Below are 21541 nucleotides of genomic sequence, written 5' to 3'. Positions count from 1 at the left end.
TGAAATTAATTAACTATTTGAATTCAGCATTGAAATTAATTAACTATTTGAATTCAGATATAGCTACTGTAATTAAATAACTATTTGAATTGAGTATTGAAATTAATTAACTATTTGAATTCAGTTCACATAAGGTTACTTGAATTAAATAACTATTTGAATTCAGTATTGAAATTCAGATAAGGTTACTTGAATTAAATAACTATTTGAATTCAGTATTGAAATTCAGATAAGGTTACTTGAATTAATTAACTATTTGAATTTAGTTCAGATCCTATAATAATAATATATAATATTTTTATTATTTTGAAATTTATAAAGAAATTATTTTTATGTGACTAGAATTATTCATGATCTGTTTGTGAATGAATCTCGCTGTGTTCAAGATCTTTCTTCTTCAGTTATCATATCCGTTTTATCATCAATTAACTAAATTTATTTCTCTTTTCACTCTTATTTATTGTTCTCGTGATTCTCAAGTCAGATTTTGAATTTTAAAAAAAAAAGACAAATTTTTGGGTGCCACATTTGTCGCTCTTCTGGCGAACCGACGAATCTGATATATTTAAGTATTGAGAATTCTGTGTTTGAAATTTGCGTTCTGTTGTTATATCTGTGGACATCAAATAATAACATTCATTTGTGATTTAATATTTCATACATATACATCAGGAGGCCAAACGGCATTTACATAAATGTTTTTATTTGATGGCTACAGAGATATCAACAATGTATCAGATTCGTCAGTTCACCAGAAATGCGACAATATGTCCTTGTTGAATAAAACAAAAATGATGCTGATCCAAAACCATTGCTCATGTTTAGTGTTATTGAATGAGCATTCGTAAACTTCGTAAATTCCTTGAAATAAACACAATTAGCAAATACAAGCTATGGCCTTAAAAGTGCTATTGTTACCAGTTAATGGAACAGAAATTTGAATTAGAAAAAGGATCATCGATTTATTTAGTATTTATCACTACTTAAATCCTATGTATTATTAAAATTGACAGAAAAAAAAAAGAATAAAAAATTTAAGGAACCCAGAGATTTTGGAATGGACAATGGGTTATCAAGAATTCAAATCTTGAAGTCATTTTCTTAACCTATAAAAACCTCACAAAGAAAACTAACTAAAGAGGTTTACTTTGATAATTTTACAATATGGACAAGCTGTACTTGAGTTAATCTTGTGGAATAATATATAACACATTATGAATTTACGACCCTCAGGTTTTTAAAAAGATCAGAAAAATCAAAAAAATTCCAAATACATTTTCTGATGATTTCACTGAACAACATGATACATTAGATAATTAGTGTGAATTCTTGAATACTCTTCTTTAGTGGTCGCTAGTATATTCATCCTCACAAACCAAGGCTGGTCAATACTTAAACATACATTATGCAAGAGCTAAATCTAACAATTGCAGGTCTTTCTTTAGGCCTGAAATGTGATCTAAATTATTAATTAGACATTAATTAACTTATCCAGACCATAATCAACTCTTGATGTCATCGCTAGCCTGTGATGTTTACTGGATTAGAACCCAGTCTGCTGCAGCTGGTTAAATCAAAAGGTGGATAATCGAGACTATGTATTTTTATCATACTGACTTTAGTAATAATGATCGAGGCTAGGTCGAAAATTCAATCGCTAAAATCTTGGTTCAGAGTTGATCAATTTGACAGAAATTTTCAACATATTCTCTTTACGTTATCTATTCTTTAACTATTATAGCGAGAACTGCCAACTCTTTATCTAATCTCCCATAATGCCCCTTTAAAATGTTGCTTCCTTTTTGTATGCTCGCATGGAAATGTGGTCGTATATAGCCGTCGTTCCCTTCCGTCCATCCTCTACAATTGCTTGGGACAGAACAAAAATGTCCCAACAAAAATCGAATGAATTGTCCCCGAGCTCCGATATAAGTTTTGAACAGCCATAGTTTTGTGAGGGTTTTGGTTTAGTCGACTCCCTATTTTCTTCAGGGTAATAAATGCTTTTTATGATTCAACGCCCATAAATTTTCCGACCTTTTACTTAAAAATTAAATTTCAAACTCAAATTATAGGTAATAAAATATGTTAATAATATTTTCCAAAAGTTCCAAACAGCATTTTTTAGATATTTCTTATTTATATAACAGTCAATTTAAAAAATACTATGATAAGTTTCAGCATATTTTTTTTTTATATGTTCAGAAAGATTCACTTTTCAAAATATGATGTAATAGATACATTGAAATAATTTTCAATAATACTATAAGTTTCAGCATTTTTTTTTTTCATTTCATTTAAGAAAGATCCGCTTATGAAAATACAAGTTAATTTTTAAAAAAAGAAAAGTTGAAATAATTTTAGTTTTATGTCCGTAAAAAATAACTTTGAAGTGAGGAGGTTGTGGTCTATTTCCTCTTGATTTCGTATCATTCCACATGGCATGTATAATTCTGTATTTATTCTCTTCGTTAAATCTGGCCTCTTGTTTTACCCTATTTTTTTATATTTGCAGTATTTGAATTTCCCAGGCCTCCGGTTCACAACACATTCCCAGATTTAAGTTAAGAATTTACTCAACTTTTAATCACTGTTTATGAGAAATATCTTTGATGAAGAAACACAAAACTTTTGCACATAGTTTTTTATTGATGTATTTGATACATTAAAACAACAAAAGTTTTATAAAGGACTACATTTTAGTTAAAATAAGGCAAACAATTTTGCGTAAATTCTTAACTCAAGTCTGAGAATGCTTTGTGAACTTGGGGACAGAACTTGGATACAGAAACGAACGGATATATCTGTATTTGATAGAGTAGATATTTTATACTATTAATATTAATGAATGAATTAAACAAGAGAGCTAGAATATATCTTTTTATTATATTATGATTATCATCAATTATCTATTATAGTCGATATAAATATGGCATAGTTTGTAGTCTTGGTTTACTAGATGTTTTGATATCCAAATATACCAAATATGTCTGGATAGATGTGACTGCATAATTTGTAATCTTGGTCTAACAGGTCTTTTGATAACCACTATTATTAATGATTTCTGGATAGATCAAACTGCATAATATATAGTCTTCGTCTAACACGTCTTTTGATAAATGCTATTATTAATGATTTCTGGATAGATCAGACTACATAATTTGTAGTCTTGGTCTATCGGATGTTTTTGATATACATTAGTGTCATACTAAAGATGTCTGGTTACATGAGACTGCATAAATTTGTAGTCTTGGTCTAACAATAACCATTATTATTAATGTCTGGTTTGATTGAGACTAGGTAGTTTGTTATTTCAAAATCTAGTCCTACTAGTGTTGGTTCTATAAATAATATATATTTTTTTTTTATCCGATCTTTGTGAATGACGTTTTCTGTGTTAAATAACAGTTCTATGTATTTTTATTACATGTTAGTTGTATATCATATATTATTATTATTATTATTATTATTATCAATAACCCTTACCCTAACCCCTGCTATTTCTCGTGTTCTACAGTTAAACAAATGAAGACAACTAATTTTAGGGCCATTTAGGACAGGTCAAATGGGGCTCAAAGGTTTAAGGATGGGCTCCAAATTGTTATTATTATTATCATCTACAACCCTTACCCTAACCCCCTGCTATTTCTCGTGTTCTACAGTTAAACAAATTTTTAGGGCTTTTAGGACAGGTCAGATGGGGCTCAAAGGTTTAAGGATGGGCTCCCACTTGTTATTGATATCTATATGGCCCTAACCCTTTCTATTTCTCGTGTGCTACAGTTAAATATTATGTACTGCAAAACAAATGAAGACAACTACTAATTTTAGGGCCATTTTTGAGGGGGCAAATAGGGCTCAAAGGTTTATTATGTACTTCAAACGAATGAAGACAATTAATTTAAGGGTCATTTAAGACGAGGCAAATGTGACTGAAATGTTTAAAATCCTCCCCCTCCCCAATCCAAAGGACTTAATAAATTCGAAAATTGATCGAAGGTAGTCAATTTTCCCCATTTCTGATTGATTCTAAGATACAAATATTGCTTCTTGTGGCATCCTGCAAACGAGAACGCTTTTAGGTCTTGGAAGGCCAAGCTGTATATATTGCACCGACCTGCTGAAATAAATGATAGAAAGATGTAAACACCCTGAATTAAATGTTAACACGGACAGGAAAGAAGCAAAAACTGGGGTAAAGAAAAAAAACATAAAACAAATATATAAAACCCCAGATTTTAATAGTAAGGACATGGCATAATACAAGTAACCCATACCATAAAATATCTCCATTATCTTCGGCCCAGTTTGTCCATTGAAAGATTGGCATTAATTACATTTATTGCCATATACCTAATCCATCGCTTAAAATATGCCAATTGTCTCAAGCCCTATTTGCCCCTTAAAAGATGTATAATCCATCGCCTAAAATATGTCATTATTCTGGACCCTGTTACCTCCTAAAATTAATAACATTTATTGGCGTATGTATAACCCATCACATAAAATATGCCCATTATCTTGAACCCTATTTGACCCTTAAAAGATGCGTAACCCATCGCTTAAAATATGTCATTATCCTGGGCCCTGTTTACCTACAGTCATTCAGAATGGATATTACACTATCTCATACTTAGTAAACATGTCAAGCTGATCAAAACACAGATCTTATTCCGTTTCGTTTTTTATAGTTCAAAATTTCGTTTTATTGTTCTTCACAACACTAGGATCTAGAAGAGTTGTTATATAACCTGCATTTTGGTTGTTACAGCCAGTTCTTGGCCTACTGTGCACCGGACTGTGAGTAAACCACTAGAAAAGTCAACACTGGTTGGTTAATCAAATGTCTGACGTCATACGGTCAAAGGCCGCTTGTATGACCCCACTACAACCAGTCAGCAACCAGTCAGATCTTCATACAGTGTAGGCCATCGAAAGTATAAAAAATCGAAACGAAATATAGATCTATATTTTAACCAGATTGTAGGAATACACCATGTCAACTCTGCTACCATATCATATTTTTTTACTTTTTTTTACATCTGCATGTGTTTTATTAAATATTGAATATTATTTTTTTCGTATTATTAGCAGTGGTACGATTTGTACTTCTCCCAAAAAAAAATGTTAAGGTGTACAATTTCCTCAAAATTAATTTTAATCCAAAAGTCATAATCGATTCTTATTATAAGCATGATATTTATAATATACTCAGTGGTTGCTATGGTAATCTGTGACACTGCTGTTTATTTCTATCAATGATAATACATCGACTTGATCACCAACTCGTTACGGAATTGAGAGGAAAATTTGGGGTCGCTTAAATCTTAAAGGTGATTTGTCTGCAATATTTTAGCCACATTGAATAATTTAACTTTCTGTGACGTTTTTCTCTAAAGTAAGGTACCAGGATGGATTAAGCCGTAAGATATTTCATATTTGAGCGATAATGAAAATGATGATGATGAATCAAGCCGTTAAGTATTTGCGAGATGTTTGTTACCTGTGATAGCAAAATAAGTTAGAGGTCTCTTGCAAAATGAACAGGAGTATTAAACAATGACATGTGACCTCCGACTCATTTTAGCGTGGTATCAAGTCTATGTTTTATTTTGGTTTAAAACACTTATTATTACAGAAAGCTGTTGTATGTTGTTTGGTGTTTTCTTGTTAATATAAATACACGTTGTTGTTTCCCATTTTATATAAATAACGTAACATATATGTGGTCATAATTCTGTGCATAGTTTTAAAATAACATTATAAAAAGCATATAAATGTTGTAGTTTGGTTTCGTTTTTTGATGAAAATTATTTCCCAGCATTTTATCTGCTCAATTAAATGTGATATACAACACTTCTCTCGAATTTTAATTAAAGATAATTAATTAATTAATGTTCTATTATTAATTAACCGGGCACTTGCTTCTTCTAGCTGACCATTTCATTATGTTGCACCATGAAATTTTTGGATCAGGAACCAGTCCGAGATCACTACACTTCTTGTTGTTATTTAAGTGGTCAGGGGTGGGGGGGGGCACTCTTCGCAAAAAGTCTAGGCTTGTCCAATTCATGTACAATTGTTTGCTTGTTTTTTGGACAATTGCGTATTGATTATCTGAATTTGATTTTTGATATGACGTTACAATTCTAAGATAGCGGCAATGACATCGGGGTTCAGTTCCTGGTCCATGGAGTACTATCTGGATATTGTTAAATGATTAGTTCTCTTTGATGTCGGAAAAACTTGTCTCATCACCAATGGAAACATGAAAGTTAAAAAAGTGTAGCTCGTGGAATTCTTTGTAAATAGGAACTGTGAAAACCTTAAAATGTTATTTCTTCCATTTGAAATCTGTTAAAACATAATTCAAATCTTTGTAGATTGATCATTTCAGTACTGTATATTCAATCTCGCAAATTTTTACAGCTTTCGTCAAAGCATAAGTTTAAATACTCCGTAATCAAATCGTCATGATGTGAAGTTCTACATCTAGACAAACTTTCAATATGTCCTGCCAAGTTTTTCCTGGTGTAATGTAACAAGTTCATAAGTTTTTCTAGCATAATGTGGTAAAAACCAGTAAATAAAATAATTTTATTCTTTTTGTTAAGCGTTCATTCTAGTACATAATGTTACAGTGTGTATTTATTTTAAATATTAGAAAATATAAGAATATTTATATATGTGTTTCTCGCCTCTCACTTCTTCAGTTTTGTGGGATTTTCAGTAAGGCAGTATGTATTTAATAGATAGTTCAGTAATTTTCCTTTTAAGCTGTGGTCAAAGGGGAGATAATAGAAACTGGTGCAGTAGTTATCTCCCCTTAGATGTTAAAGTGGAGATCACTTGGCAGACCTCGGCAGATTCCGTTACTCTACATCTAGCCTCGGCTGTATGACGTTAAGTGATATGTACTTACACCTATACAATTGTGATGCGGCACCAGTTTACTTATTAGGAAAACTTGCCACTTTTATTTGTATGATAAAACATTCTTTGAAAGGCATCATCATGGGCAACGCCGTTGGTAATCCAGGAACTTGAAAGTAGTTCCAATGGCGGACTACATCATACAGAAGAGGCTAGATGTAGGGTACTGAAATCTGCTGAGGTTTGCCGAGTGACTGGAGATAATATAAACTTGAATAGTGGTTACATTCATGTGGACACCAAAGGGGAGATAATATAAACAGGAGCTATGGTTACCTCCCTTGGATATCAAAGGGGAGATAATATTAACAGGAGCAGTAGTTACCTCCCCTTAGACCTTTTTATATATTATCCAATTTGTTTCATTCGATGTGGAAATGTACGACTATATATTTCTATGATAAATACTCATGGTTGGTGAACAGTTAAGATCATGTGATTAAATGAATTATGTTTATTTTTAAAACTAAATATATTCGTTAAGTTAGGGTAATTGTGAGTCAAAAGGGCTGCCGTAAAAATCAAAGTTAAATTTGTCTATTTACATTAGCACTGCCTGTTTAAGAGCCAGTTAAAAGTGAAACAATAATTACATGAGCTATTGGTATTTTTTTTATTTTTTTTTATTAAATTGTCTTTCCATGTAACCATGTATATTGAAATATTTGTTTAAATGAGAAAAATGGCGAATTACCTGCCCCTGCTCAGAACACCTGTCAGTGGGCTTAATCTTTTTGTTAAGGCCAGCTCAATTTTTGTCAAGGTCGCTGAGATGTAAACAAGATTAGAGCACGTGATTGTTGGCATGATTGTTGGTTAGGGTAAACATTGGGGCTAGGTCCAGGGTTAGGGTTGGGATTAGCGCTAGCCCTGTTTAAATCTCTTGACCCGTGACGAAAAATTGAGCTGGCCTTATCATTTAGCACTAACCCCCTGTCAGCACCAGCCCCCAACACCAGACAGCACTAGCCATGACTTCGTAGTGTAGCCTATCGTGACAAATTTCATCATAATTAGCTGCGAAATGATTTTGACCTGTGATAACTAGTGGTCACAACAAATGTTGATATACTATTCGAATTTAAATGCTATTTGAATATTCTATTCTATTGAAATTATCCATTTTTGGATTGCTCCTGGGTGCATTTCCAGATTTCTAGAATAAATCTGTACAAATTAATTTCTTTTCCTTTATCTGTTTGAATATTAATAAATTTCACTGAATTAACATTCAAAAATATTACATAGAAGAAAAAACAACAAAAAAGATCAAATTTCCATTATTTTTGATAGACATTGAATAACAAATACCAAAATAAAAATCAGTTTAATAACAAATACCAAAATAAAAATCAGTTTGAATAACAAATACCAAAATAAAAATCAGTTTGAATAAGCGTAAAATAAATATCTGAATTCAAATCTTGAATATTGGTATGAGCACTAGTGACGACAAAACCTAACGTGTGGATTGCACAAATAAATTGACGAAAAACAAGGTTATTGTCATGGTGCATAAATAAATAAATACACCTCAGTTATTCCAGTACAAAGGGCAGGTAACTCGTTCATTTCTCCTAATGGCTAAAAATGGTCATTTTAATGTGATGTAAGTTTGTTTTGTTTTTTTCATTTTTTTTCCCCCGCGGTAAATTTGATATAGTGTGAGAATTCTTATAGACGTGTTTTGTTATATAAGTGTTTTTATTCAAAAAAATTTTTTTTTTTCAATTTCAATTGTCACAATATACCCATTTCCACTATTGAAACACATTTTCATTTTAAACAAAAAAAGCCATTGCTAAAATTTTCTTCGAAATAAATTTTTCACGAATTACATGTTGTTCAATTATTTTGATGGAAAATGAAATGAAATGGGGTATCAAAGTTCTATTATTTTATGCCGGGGTGGCGGGGGGGGGGGGTTGGATGGCTGAATGGTTAGCGTGCGCGCGCTGTATCATGAAGTCTGTCATTGAGTCGACTGGCGTGGTTTCTAATCCCCGGTTGTACGTGACAAGGAGTAGGGTCGCCTGTCCAACCTCATGGGTTTTCTCCGGGTCCTCCGGTTTCCTCCCACTGCTAAAGACCCCTACGCGCAAGCGAATTATTGAAATAAAAATTTTAAAAAAACCATGTTAGTCCCGAAATGACCTAGTTTGTGTCGAGTGGACGTTAAATCCCATTTCTCTCTCTCTCTCTTTTATGCCGGGGGGAGTTGGATAGTCGAATGGTTAGCGCATACATGTTGTATCATAAAGTCTGTCATTGAGTTAACTGGCGTGGTTTTGATTCCCCGGTTGTACTTGTCAGGGAATAGGGTCGCCTGTCCTCCGGTTTCCTCCCACTGCTAAAGACCCCTATGGGCAAGCAAATTATTGAAATATAATTAACCATATGTTAGTAGTCCCGAAATGACCTAGTTTCTGTTGAGTGGACGTTAACCTCTCTCTCTCTTTCTCTATTTTATGCATCAACCTGTTTAATGAACACCAGGTGGTCGAATGGTTTAACACATGCACTTTAGATCATCAGGTCTGTCATTGAGTCCGTGGGGGGTGGATGTCCGAATGGTTAGCACGCGTGCGCTGTATCATACGGTCTGTCATTGAGTCAACTGGCGGGGTTTCGATTCCCCGGTTGTACGTCCAACCTCGTGGGTTTTCTCCGGTTTCCTCCCATTGCTAAAGACCCCTACGTGCAAGCAAATTATTGAAATAAAAAAAAATTAAACCATATGTTAGTCCCGAAATGACCTGGTTTGTGTCGAGTGGACGTTAAACCCCATTTCTCTCTCTCTCTCTCTCTGTCATCGAGTCAAGTGACATGGTTTTGATTCCCCGTTTGTGCGTGATAAACAATATGGTTTTTTGTCAAAGGATGTTACACCCCATTTCTCTCTCTCTAATGAAGACCAGCATACTTCACAAACAGTGGTGGATGTAGAAGATTTGGTATTTCTCTTCAGACATTTCAAGGCTTCAGCCAACACAAATTGCAAAAAAAATGATTCCACCGGCATTCATTCAGGAAGCAGGAACGACCCCCTAAATACCATATTAAAGCCATAAGGAATCTCATTAGGGGAAGTGGGTCAAATATGCTAATTAGTAACCACCAAATAAAGGCAAACAATTGTTTTTTGTCATGGCATCTTCCAAAAAATGATATGTTATCACTATCAGTATCCAGGAAATCAAAGAAACTATTATTAACAAGAAAAAATATGTAGCATCATGGGTAATATATATGCTATTAGTCTACGTTTTGTTATGGAATTGTGGGAGCTATGATGGTTCAGTGAGTACGACGTTGGCTCGCTAACCTGGAGGCCCCATGTTCGATCCCTGTGTTGACCAGAAAAGTTCATCAGGATTTTCCGGCATGATTTCCCTGGCAAGGGACAATGTATAATTGTTTAGATGGGAAGAAAAAATGAGGTCTGGTGTACTTATTGGTATGCATGGAAAGGACCCTTGACAGATGGAATTCAATATAAGAGTAGGCCGTAGTGCTGCTGTTTGAGCAAAACTCCCCCATAGCACACTGTATGTTGTATGTCCGTCTTCGTTTGCCCAGTCGGTGCAGAAAAGTAGGATGTTGAACCTCATTTTATTTACTGAATTGGTTTGAAACTCTTTTTAGCTGCATCTAAGGGGAAATCATTCTGCTAAGACAATTCAGGGTCGAGGAGAGAGAGAGAGAGATGGGGTTTACCATCTACTCAACACAAACCAGGTCAATTCGGGACTAACATAGGGTTGAACTTTATTTCAATAATTCGCTTGCATGTAGGGGTCTTTAGCAGTGGGAGGAAACCGGAGGACCCAGAGAAAACCCATATGGTTGGACAGGCAACCCTACACCTGGTCATGTACTACCGGGGAATCAAAACCACACCAGCTGACTCAATGACAGACCCTATAATTCAACGTGTAGCCCCTCACCATTCGGCCATCCAACCCAATCTGTTTCACAGAGATCTTCTAATATCTCTGTAACAGATGACTGTTTCGACACGTGACGTCACATCACACGGCGTCAATCATTGGCTCAATAGCGTGTGCATTGTTTACATAAGACGTTACTGATTCGGGCTAAATGGTGAATTTTACTTATTTTAAAACCCATTTACACTAAATAGGAAATGATGTTTACCTACAAATAATTCAAACGTCTTTACTTATTTTTCTAATAAATGAAAAAAATGTTTTAGAATTTAATTTGACGGAAGAAAAAGTTAATATTTGGGACTCATTAAGTCGCATCGATGTCATCCTTATCAGTGATTGTAGAGGCCTAGCGAAAATTCATTGCTGATCAGTGTGCATCCCACCCCCCAGGGTTGAGGAAACCAAGTAATTATATTATGATGACAATATAAAGATTGTATAATGGAAACTGCCCATTAACATTATATACCATGAAATTGTTGTGGAAACAACACCCACCTGCAGCAACAGAGTTAAAAACAACATTTGTCATCCTTTTGTAATTTATATCACATTCAAATATAACAGTCATACAAATCTGTACAAAACATCTTAATACATATACAACTTGATATAAAACATATTGATACATGTGGTAATCTGTCTAAATCCTAACATTCCATCATATGTGTAATCTGTCAATCCTAACATTCCATCATATGTGTAATCTGTCAATCCTAACATTATATCACTTGTGCAATCTATCATACCATCACATGTGTAATCTATCAAATCCTAACATTCCATCACATGTGCAATCTATCAATCCTAACATTCTATCATATGTGTAATCTGCCAATCCTAACATTCCATCACATGTGTAATCTGTCTAAATCTTAACATTCCATCACATGTGTAATCTATCAATCCTAACATTCCACCACATGTGTAATCTGTCAATCCTAACATTCCACCACATGTGTAATCTATCAATACTTTCATTCCATATGTGTAATCTATCAATACTTTCATTCCATCATATGTGTAATCTGTCTAAATCCTAACATTCCATCATATGTGTAATCTGTCAATCCTAACATTCCACCACATGTGTAATCTGTCAATCCTAACATTCCACCACATGAGTAATCTATCAATACTTTCATTCCATCATATGTGTAACCTATCAATACTTTCATTCCATCATATGTGTAATCTGTCTAAATCCTAACATTCCATCACATGTGTAATCTGTCAATCCTAACATTCCGCCACATGTGTAATCTGTCAATGCAATACCAACTTAAACGTTTTTAAATACAGGCAACCATCACACATAATGTCGGGCACAAATTCAGACTTTGTCTAGTACAATCTCATTACGTTCCGCACAAATTTGTCTTGTCTTTAGTTTTTTTACTGATATTTTTAACACATGTCCGCCACATAGTTCAAAATGTCAGGTCCAACTTCATTAATGCCCGACATTTTGTCCGGCAGAACAAAAATTGTTATTTCCAGGTCTACATTTATTATCACAGATTCTTCAGACTTTTTCCAGATTGTCAGGATTCGAGAATCGCACTGTCAATATATAAAAAATGGCCGGGAATGGAACAAGTGCGATCAATGTAGCGTGAAATGATGGATCTTCCAGCCTCGTTATCGATATCACGCCATAAGCATGAAGAATCCAGTGACCAACTAATATCGTAGCATTTCTTCCATTTGTAAAACTATTGATGAACAGACTCTTCATATTCTGAATAAACAAAAAAATAATATTATGTTTTGATCATATTTTCATTTTGTTTTCTAAAAGAAATGAAATGAAATAAATGGGTTTTAATGTTCTACTGTTCTGTTTCAACTGGGCTAATGAAGACAGGCATACACCATACAGTGTGCTATGAGGGAAATTTTTCCCGGACAGCGGCACTACAGCCTACTCTTATATCGAATTCCAACTGCCAAGGGATCTTTTACATGCACACCAATGTATACACGAGACCTCAGTTTTTCGTACCATCTGAAGGACTTGACAGCTGTCCTTGTCAGGCCCTCAGTCCTGCACCACTGACAAGGGGAAACCATGCCGGAAAATCCTGATGAACTTTCTTGGCCAAAACTGGGAGCAAACCTGCGAACTCCAAACTATCGAACCAGTAATCTGATTAAAATACAGATCTATATTTCGTTTCGTTTTTTTTATACTTTCGATGGCCTCTACTGCATGAAGATCTGACCAGTTATAGTGGGAGCTCGCACCAGCGGTCATACGAGGGTCCAAGATAATGATATATTTTATGTGATGGGTTATACATATGCCAATAAATGTTATTAATTTTAGCGTTTAAACGGAGCCCAGGATAATGATATATTTTGAACTATAAAAAAACGAAATGAAATTTTGAACTATAAAAAACGAAACGAAATAGGATCTGCGTTTTAATCAGATTGTCGAACCAGCATTTTTCTCACTTAGCTACCGTGGCTCCCTCCAAGAACAAGGGGAACAACAAGATGAGTATATTTACCTGTTCATCCATACATGATAAATGTATAGCGCTCGTTATCACAGATACAACTAATACAATAAATGGAAACGCATAATCTGAAAAGAGAGAGAGAAATGGGGTTTAACGTCCACTTGACACAAACTTGGTGATTTCAAGAATAACATATGGTTCAATTTTAATAATTCTCTTTTACTTAGGCGTCTTTAGCTGTGGGAGGAAATAATGTATGCTACAGAAACAAAATGGTTATCCAGCATCATTATGACTATCAAAAACATTTATCACGGTTTTGTATTTGATATCTAAGTCTACGGTACCATTCAGGTTAGTTCATGTAACCAACGGAAATAGGAACCGCCGGCAATTAATGAGACTTATTTCTTAACCCATTAGTACTTAGACTACAACAAACTGCCCTAACTAGGGCTCCTTAGACCACCCTGAGCTGCACACAACTGCAGTGCCCGCCAGAACCGGGAGAGAGAGAGAGAGAGAGAGAAATGGGGTTTTACCGTCCACTCAACACAAACTAGGCCATAATGAAACTAACATATGGTTCCATTTCATTTCAATATTTCGCTTGCGTGTAGGTGTCCTGGAGAAAATGCTAATAAGCCTTTTCATTGTAAACGGCGAAAACACATGCCGAAATACTGCCAAAACATGTACATGGAAAAAGGGCCTTAGTCTGTTTACACTTCTGATAAAAATACAAATCGCATCAGGGGTCATAGAAGCGGCTTCTGACCTATTACGTCAGACATTTGATTAACCAAACAGCGTTGATATTTCTAGTTCCATGCTAATCCTTCACATCATCCAGAACGCGTGTTATATAACAACTCTTCCAGATCCTAGTGTAGTACAGACAAGTAAAACAAAATTTGAACTATAAAAACGAAACAAAATAGGATCTGTGTTTTAATCAGCTTCTGTTCAGCCATGACTATTCCATCTTGTTTTTTTTTTATACTTACATAATAAACCAGCAAATACTGCATGAACAACTATAAGTATTGGTAAGAAATACAGAGCTGCGTAAATTGACTTGGTACCTCGGCCATCCACCAGTTTATAGGATACAATCGGTCTGATTGCCATTAAGAAAACCAGGGAGAAGGCATAATATACCATGACCATCGTGTACCTGTAATATCAGGTGCAAAAGTCAATAATAAATAATGGGCTATTCGGATATACAGCTTCTGTTTTATTTTCCATGGGTGTGAACGTCTATACACAGTTCAGCACGTCACCTTTTTAACAGATCATTTGATTGGTTAATCCTTAAACATCACCAAATAAGCGGGTTATTTGACAACTCTGGTGTAAAGAAGATCGGAGACAAGTAATACAAAATTTTAAACTATAAACATCAGTGAGAGAGAGAAATGGGGTTTATCATCAACTCAACACAAACCAGGTCATTTCGGGACTAACATATGGTTCAATTTTATATCAATAATTCGCTTGCGCTTAGGGTTTTTTTAGCAGTGGGAGGAAAACAGAGGACCCAGAGAAAACCCACCATTTTGGACAGGCAACCCTACTCCCTGTCACGTACAACCAGGGAATTGAAACCACACCAGTTGACTCAATGATAGACCTAGTGATACAGCGCACACGTGCTAACCATTCGGCCATCTGCCCCCAACCCCTTCTTTTTGAGGGCAGCACTCGTTGACAAAAGCTTAAGCCCCTGCCAGCTTGGCATTGTTGGTTCTTGGATTGATGTCCTGGTCCATAGTAGGCTAATACTTGTTCTATCATCATTTCCATATTCCTCCAAAATATTGGAAAGTAAATCCGAGCTTAAGTTCATTTTGCGATACTTAGAGAGGATTAACCAATCAGCATCCGTGTTCCAAGTGGCTATTTGGAATAACAACTTTAGTTTCCATGGCTGAGAATGTCTATCCACAGTTCAGCGTGCACCACACAATATGTACTCAACTCAACAGACCATATGATTGGTTTATCCCTCACCCAATAAGCGAGGTATTCAACTCCGGTGTAGTGAAGAAATTTTAAACTGTTAAAATCAGATTATTTGTGATACAGGACCCAGAGAAAACCCACAAGGTTGCACAGGCGACCCTACTCTTTGTCACGTACAACCGGAGAATCGAAACCACGCCAATTGACTCAATCAGTCAATGACAGACCTAGTGATACAATGTGCATGCGCTAGTCATTGGGCCACCCAACACTGCTATAAGAATCAGATTATTTGCGATACTTACAAAGGATAAACTATTTCTTGCGTACAATGAAGTGTTGTCGTGTAATTAGGACTTGGATTATAGAGTAACGTGTACCAGTCTGATAAATGATTAGCTTGACACGATCTAATGGTTAACGGTCCGATAGGATCAGATAAAATCAACGTCAACAAAGCTGCTAAGACACTTTCTACCAGAGCACTGACATGTAGAAAAACTACTGACCTGTCATAGATAAAAAAAAAAAAAATATTATAAAATCATGGAAAAGTGAAATGAGAGAGAGAGAGAGAAAGGTGGGCTTAACATCCACTCAACACAAACTAGGTCATTTCGGGACTAACATATGGTTCAATTTCTATTTCAATAATTCGGTTGCACGTAGGGGTCTTTAGCAGTGTGAGGAAACCGGAGAACCTGGAGAAAACCCACGAGGTTGGAGAGAGAGAGAGAAACAGGGTTTAATGACCACTCAAGTCAACACAAACAAGGTCAGTTTAAACAATGTACATGCATGTACAAGTGTGGGATTGAACCCATGCCACTTGAGTTAATGACAGACTTTATGATCTAAAGTGTATGCATTTAGTGTATGTATTAAATTTCCGGGAAATTAAATGCTTGTAAATTGGACACTCATTATCAAAATTGAATGGTCAGCTTTAAACTGGACACAAGTACTAATTCAATGATTTTTGGTGATTTTAAATGATTTTTACGAATTTTTAAACAAAGATTTGATATTAAATGAATGTGAAAAAAATTAGTTCTAAAAACACAAGATCAAATGATACCCAGGTTACAGTGTATTTTTGGTGATTTTAAACGATTTTTACAAACTTTTAAACAAAGATTTGATATTAAACGAATGCAAAATAACTAAGTGCTAGATACACAAGATTAAATGATATCCAGGTTACAGTATAAATCCCTCAAATGGCAATTTTATGGGTTTTTTTTACAGTTTTGTATAGAAATTTAATTTTCTCACCTCTTGCCTCTTGTTTTGTAGTCTATAAAGAACCAGTGTAAAGCTAGAGATAAGAGAGCCATAAACCCTAGATATAAACAATCATAGAATGATGGGGAACTATTACATTCTATACATTCAGATAGACTATTAGGTTGATAGCCACGAGGACACGCCTGAAATAATTATATAAATACATGTAGTTATAATGAATGAATAGTTATAAACAGTTTTCTATACATTCAGATAGACTATTAGGTTGATAGCCACGAGGACACACCTGAAATAATTAAATACATAGTTATAAACAGTTTTCTATACATTCAGATAGAGTATTAGGTTAATAGCCACGAGGACACGCCTGAAATAATTAAATACATAGTTATAATGGATGAATAGTTATAAACAGTTTTCTATACATCCAGATTGAGTATTCGGTTGATATCCACGAGGACATGCCTGGATGGTTTAATGGTCGAGAGCGAGACATTGCGTAATATATTGAAACAACATGAGGGACGTCAGTCCCGAGCTGTTGTTTCAATATATTACGCAATGTCTTAAGCTCAAAACCATTAAACAACTTAAAATACAGACACTCAAACATGCTTTGCAATGAAATACATCACGCCGGTCAAACATTTCAAATACACGCTTAGCACTTTGCCTGTACCATTATTTTAAATAATGGCATGCCAACTAGGTCAATGCCAACATGAAAGGACGACATCACATCGATCTGTATTTTAAATAGTTATAATGAATGAATGGTTATAAACATTTTTCTATACATTTAGATAGAGTAGTAGGTTCATATCCTCGAGGACAATCATGAAATCATTAAGAGAATATAACATGCTTACATACAGCATGTAGTTATAATAAACAGTTTTTTTGTGGATTGTCTCCTTAAACGTTATTTTGTTTTTATTATAACTGAAGCCTGTATTACGTGTAAGTGTCCACGGTACTGTTCAGTCCTGGCACTGTAATGATACAGACTTTACATGAAATGAAAACAAACTAACAATAAGGGAAACAATCCAGGTAAAATTAGAAAATATTTCCCAAACATTGTATCATACTGGTGTAAGTCATGATCATCTAATGTGCTACAAGAAATCTCAATGTCAGCACATTGAAGAAAAAAACTTTTAAAAATAATTGTTTTCTGAAATTTAGTAAAATATATTTTTATGATAAAAACTCACTCCACACTCTCCATTTCCAACATAGCCACAATATAAACCAGGACATCTTTTACCAGAACCTGAAGAAATAAAAAAAAAACATAGATAGATACAAAACTGACTTCTCAGCGAGACATAGATACAATGTAGCTAAAAAAAAACAGCCTCCACTCAGTGTACATGTACTCTCCACGGAGAGACAGATAGATTTAAATAGGCTCCACTCAGCGTACATACATGTACATTGTCAACAAGACTACAACATGGTAACAATTTGTTGTTAAAGGGGCTTCTATTTTAGTCAATTATCCATTCCTTTTGATGGCACATGTAAATTCACATAATTTGGTAACTTGATTTGTACATTTATTCTCCAAGAAGAGGGGGATATATATAAAATGAGTTCCATTTGACACAACTTATCGTCATTCTGAAACAAATCTATACTTCAGATTTAGTCCAGTTCCCCATTTATTTTTACTAACTGCTATTCACATGCCTCTACAATAGGAAAAGTCAGTTTTTAATCCAGCGTTGAAAGGTTTTGATCATATTTGTGCAATAAATGATGGGATACTTTCTTAACTAAAAGGTCTCGTGGGTCACTCATTCACAGTCTGCCCCAAGTATAAGTGTGAATGTATATATGTGACCACAAAATAGAAAGGTATTGCACCAGGCCTGAGTAAGCTTGAGTAAATAATGAACGCTGTACTACTAAACCATTTCAATCCATACTATGGAAAATATACCAAAAAGTTTTAGTTGAGCTTTAGTCAATCACAACCTGTTGAACAATCATTCCGATAGCCTTATGTCGATAATCTGGATTATACCAAGATTAAATATATACCAAAATGGCGGTTTTCATTTTCTTGAACTTGTACATGTATATATATCATGACGTCAGGTGGATTATTTTATCATGGTAAACCCAAAAATATAAAACGGTAGGCCATTATCAAGCTAACACATGGCATACATGTACCATGTCATCTCCATTTCTTTTTGTCACCTACCAGTCCGATAGGCCTACTTACCTAATTTCATAATAGTTAGATCTGAATTACGATTGACATTTTTACTGACTGTAATTGCTGGCGTCTCTGTGTCAGTGCTGGGTGAAATTTCTGTTACACAAAATGTCAACAAACAGACAATTCCAAAGACAAAATTTTCACAAAATGTACTTCTACCCATTTTTTCTCATTCGTCTGCCTTATATAATTAAAAATGTTAAATTCGAATAGAGGGAAAACATTATTTCTAACAAAAAAATATCTGAACCATTATATATTGCTTAATGCTCACTGGGGAAAAAACGGATGATAAACATTTTTATTTTTTTATGGAAGAAGACTAACTTGATTAGAATATGACATTGATTCCAAACTAAAAGATAATTTAGAAACATATTTGTAATTTCAATGAAAGATTTGTTAAAAATTCACACGGTTTAGTTAAATACAATTAGAATACATTGATAAAGAGAAATATTGATATGAAGTTGAAATTACAATCAAAATAATCTTGTTTTTGACCAAACTTGAACATCAGTGCTAATCTATTCGAATAATATCAGAATCAAGTAAAATTTGTTTTGAAGCCTTGATTAACCAGACGTTATTTGTATTCCCGATTATCCAGCTAAATCGGGTGGGTTTTTTCAATTACCCCTAAGTACCACTAGAATTTCCAGTCAACAAACTCGGTCGATGGTTGGGCTAAAATTTGGGAATAGTTTGTTTGACTGAAATAAAAAACGCACTAACTCAAATATGATTACATCGTTTTTTGTCTATTTTGATTATTTTCCCCCAAGTTCAAATCTGACAGTTGAAGTCACAACTTTATTGAGATTTTCCTTCCAATAGCAATCCCCTAAACAACGTATTGACCTCTCTTTGCGAGTAAGGTCGTCATCTAGGGTTAAGGGTCAACGACTGACGTCATCAACTGAAAACAATGGCCGTACTAATATAAACAACTTGAATTAAGTCTGTGTCCGATGCATAAAACTGATGACAGCATAGTGTCTAGTCGCTTCGGAATAAAAACAACCGTGTGGAGGGATTTATAGAGGAGTAGGCTACATGTTGTTATCTTAGTTACTGCCACCACTGCTTAATAAAGTCAAGCTTTACGTTTTTCCTCGTCATATTGAGCGACTGGATTATTCGACTGGATTATTCGACTGAATTATCTGCTTGATTTTTTTTTCGACCGGATTATTTGACTGTTTTTTCGGCTATCCCCGGCCCTAAATACCTATTTATCAGACTACTTTTGCCCCATAAATTGAACTTGAAACTATTTGGCAGGGGAGGGAGGTGCAAGCCCCCGGCTCTTTTACAGCTATGGCTATGGGTATGACTGAACTACTCGGTATTATCTTAGTTCACTGCAATTCCTGCTTATTATTGAACGGCTGTTTTTAACTTCTCATCATATAACTGTCAAAAGCACATTTTGTCAACTTGATCTGGTATGAAGACCCAACTTGATCTGGGATGTGGATTTATCGACAGTGATATTCGTCTAGTTTTATTGACTGAGATATTCGACTTGTTTTATTGACTGTGATATTCGACTGGTTTTATCATGGTATTATAAGGTCCATGGTTTTATCGACTGAGGTATTTGACTTATTTTATCGACTGAGATATTCGACTTATTTTATCGGACTGGTTTTATCGACTGAATTATTTGACTCGTTTTATTGACTGAGATATTTGACTGGCTTTATCGTCTGGATGAGGCCACAATAAAATAGTTTTATTGACTGGGATATTTGACTTTTTTCGACAATAAAATCAGTCAAATAATTCAGTTGACAGAACCAGTCGAATAATTCAGTCAACAAAACCAGTCAAATAATCCAGTTGAAAAAAAACAGTCAAATAATCTAGTCAACAAAACCAGTTGAATAATCCTGGCGAAAAAACAGTCAAATATCCCAGTCGATAAAACCAGTCGCTCAATATTAAGTACCGGTGGCAGTGAGCTAAGGTAATATAGAATAGCCCAATCATGGTCGTAGCCAGGGGCTTCACCCCCCGCCCCTCCCAACTACTTTAAAGTCAGATTTTTCGGGCAAAAGTCTTATGATCTAGGTATTTAGTTGATACATGTACTAAACGGAGAGTAATGTTTTTGGCCCGTCATCTAAGTGAATAGAATCCTACATAGGCCTGTAGTCAGGGGCTGGGGGTATTGGACGAGTCAGGGTTTTTTTTGTGACCTTGTCAAGTCGAATATTTCAGTGTATGTTTCAGTCGAAAAAAAGCAGTCGCTTGACTTGATGGTGGAGGACCATACTTTATGAATCACTAATTGGAGTGAACTAAGATAACAATAAGTAGCCTGGAGCCACGGTGGCTAAGTGAGTAAGACACTGGCTCGCTAGCCTGGAGGTTTGTTCCTGGTATTGGCCGAAAAAGTTCCTCAGGATTTTCCGGGTGGTTTCCCCCTGTCAGTGGGGCAGTCGTTTGGATGGGATGAAAAACCAAGGTCCCATGTACACATTGGCATGCATGTAAAAGATCCCCTGTATGGCATATGCCTGACTTTATTAGCTCAGTCGGTGCACAACAGTAGGACGTTAAAGCCCATTTTATTTCATTGAGTAGCCCTTTCATGCTCATAACACGGTTCCACTTTCAGGGAATGTATCTGGTCGAGTGTGTTCTCTAAGTATCGGAAATGAATACAGATTTTTCGAATAGATCTTCAACACTTTATTTCAAGAGCAAATAAATAACAGCAACAAGTAAAC

The 21541-nt window shown here is 35.0% G+C and overlaps 1 protein-coding gene and 1 long non-coding RNA gene across 3 annotated transcripts; one reads left to right on the top strand and one right to left on the bottom strand.

The window, feature by feature from the left end:
- The first annotated feature begins 324 nt into the window (after positions 1 to 324).
- On the top strand, positions 325 to 8770 carry LOC126822165 (uncharacterized). The gene is made up of 2 exons (XR_007680699.1): positions 325 to 8258; positions 8290 to 8770. It is a non-coding gene; the product is annotated as an uncharacterized LOC126822165 (long non-coding RNA).
- A 2639-nt stretch (positions 8771 to 11409) lies between these two features.
- Positions 11410 to 19336, bottom strand: LOC126822127 (JNK1/MAPK8-associated membrane protein). 2 transcript variants are annotated; one of them, XR_007680653.2, is made up of 8 exons: positions 18807 to 19107; positions 17788 to 17846; positions 16598 to 16752; positions 15628 to 15831; positions 14362 to 14531; positions 13403 to 13479; positions 12049 to 12627; positions 11410 to 11982 (listed from the first exon to the last, which is right to left on the bottom strand). XR_007680653.2 is itself a non-coding variant. In XM_050550902.2 (8 exons), the coding sequence occupies exons 2-8, from the start codon at positions 18964 to 18966 to the stop codon at positions 12412 to 12414; spliced, it is 1041 nt and encodes a 346-aa protein (XP_050406859.1). In that variant the 5' UTR covers positions 18967 to 18984; positions 19284 to 19336; the 3' UTR covers positions 11410 to 12411. The 2 variants fall into 2 exon arrangements, 1 of the variants encoding a protein (XP_050406859.1); XM_050550902.2 differs by adding an exon at positions 19284 to 19336 and having other exon boundaries at positions 11410 to 12627; positions 18807 to 18984.
- Positions 19337 to 21541: the final 2205 nt, after the last annotated feature.

This window comes from Patella vulgata, chromosome 5 (genome assembly GCF_932274485.2).
Source record: "Patella vulgata chromosome 5, xgPatVulg1.2, whole genome shotgun sequence".
Lineage (NCBI taxonomy): Eukaryota > Metazoa > Mollusca > Gastropoda > Patellidae > Patella > Patella vulgata.
Note: the sequence above shows the minus strand (reverse complement) of the source record. Positions and strands in the feature narration are given on the sequence as shown.

Excerpts from the sequence above, each read along its gene's own strand:
- LOC126822127 (XM_050550902.2), bottom strand. The coding sequence starts at position 18,966 with ATGGGTAGAAGTACATTTTGTGAAAATTTTGTCTTTGGAATTGTCTGT. Across the intron at positions 17,847-18,806 it reads TCTAACTATTATGAAATTAG|GTTCTGGTAAAAGATGTCCT; the intron begins GTAAGTAGGCCT and ends TTATTTCTTCAG. Across the intron at positions 13,480-14,361 it reads AGTATTTGCTGGTTTATTAT|ATTATGCGTTTCCATTTATT; the intron begins GTAAGTATAAAA and ends CTCTCTTTTCAG.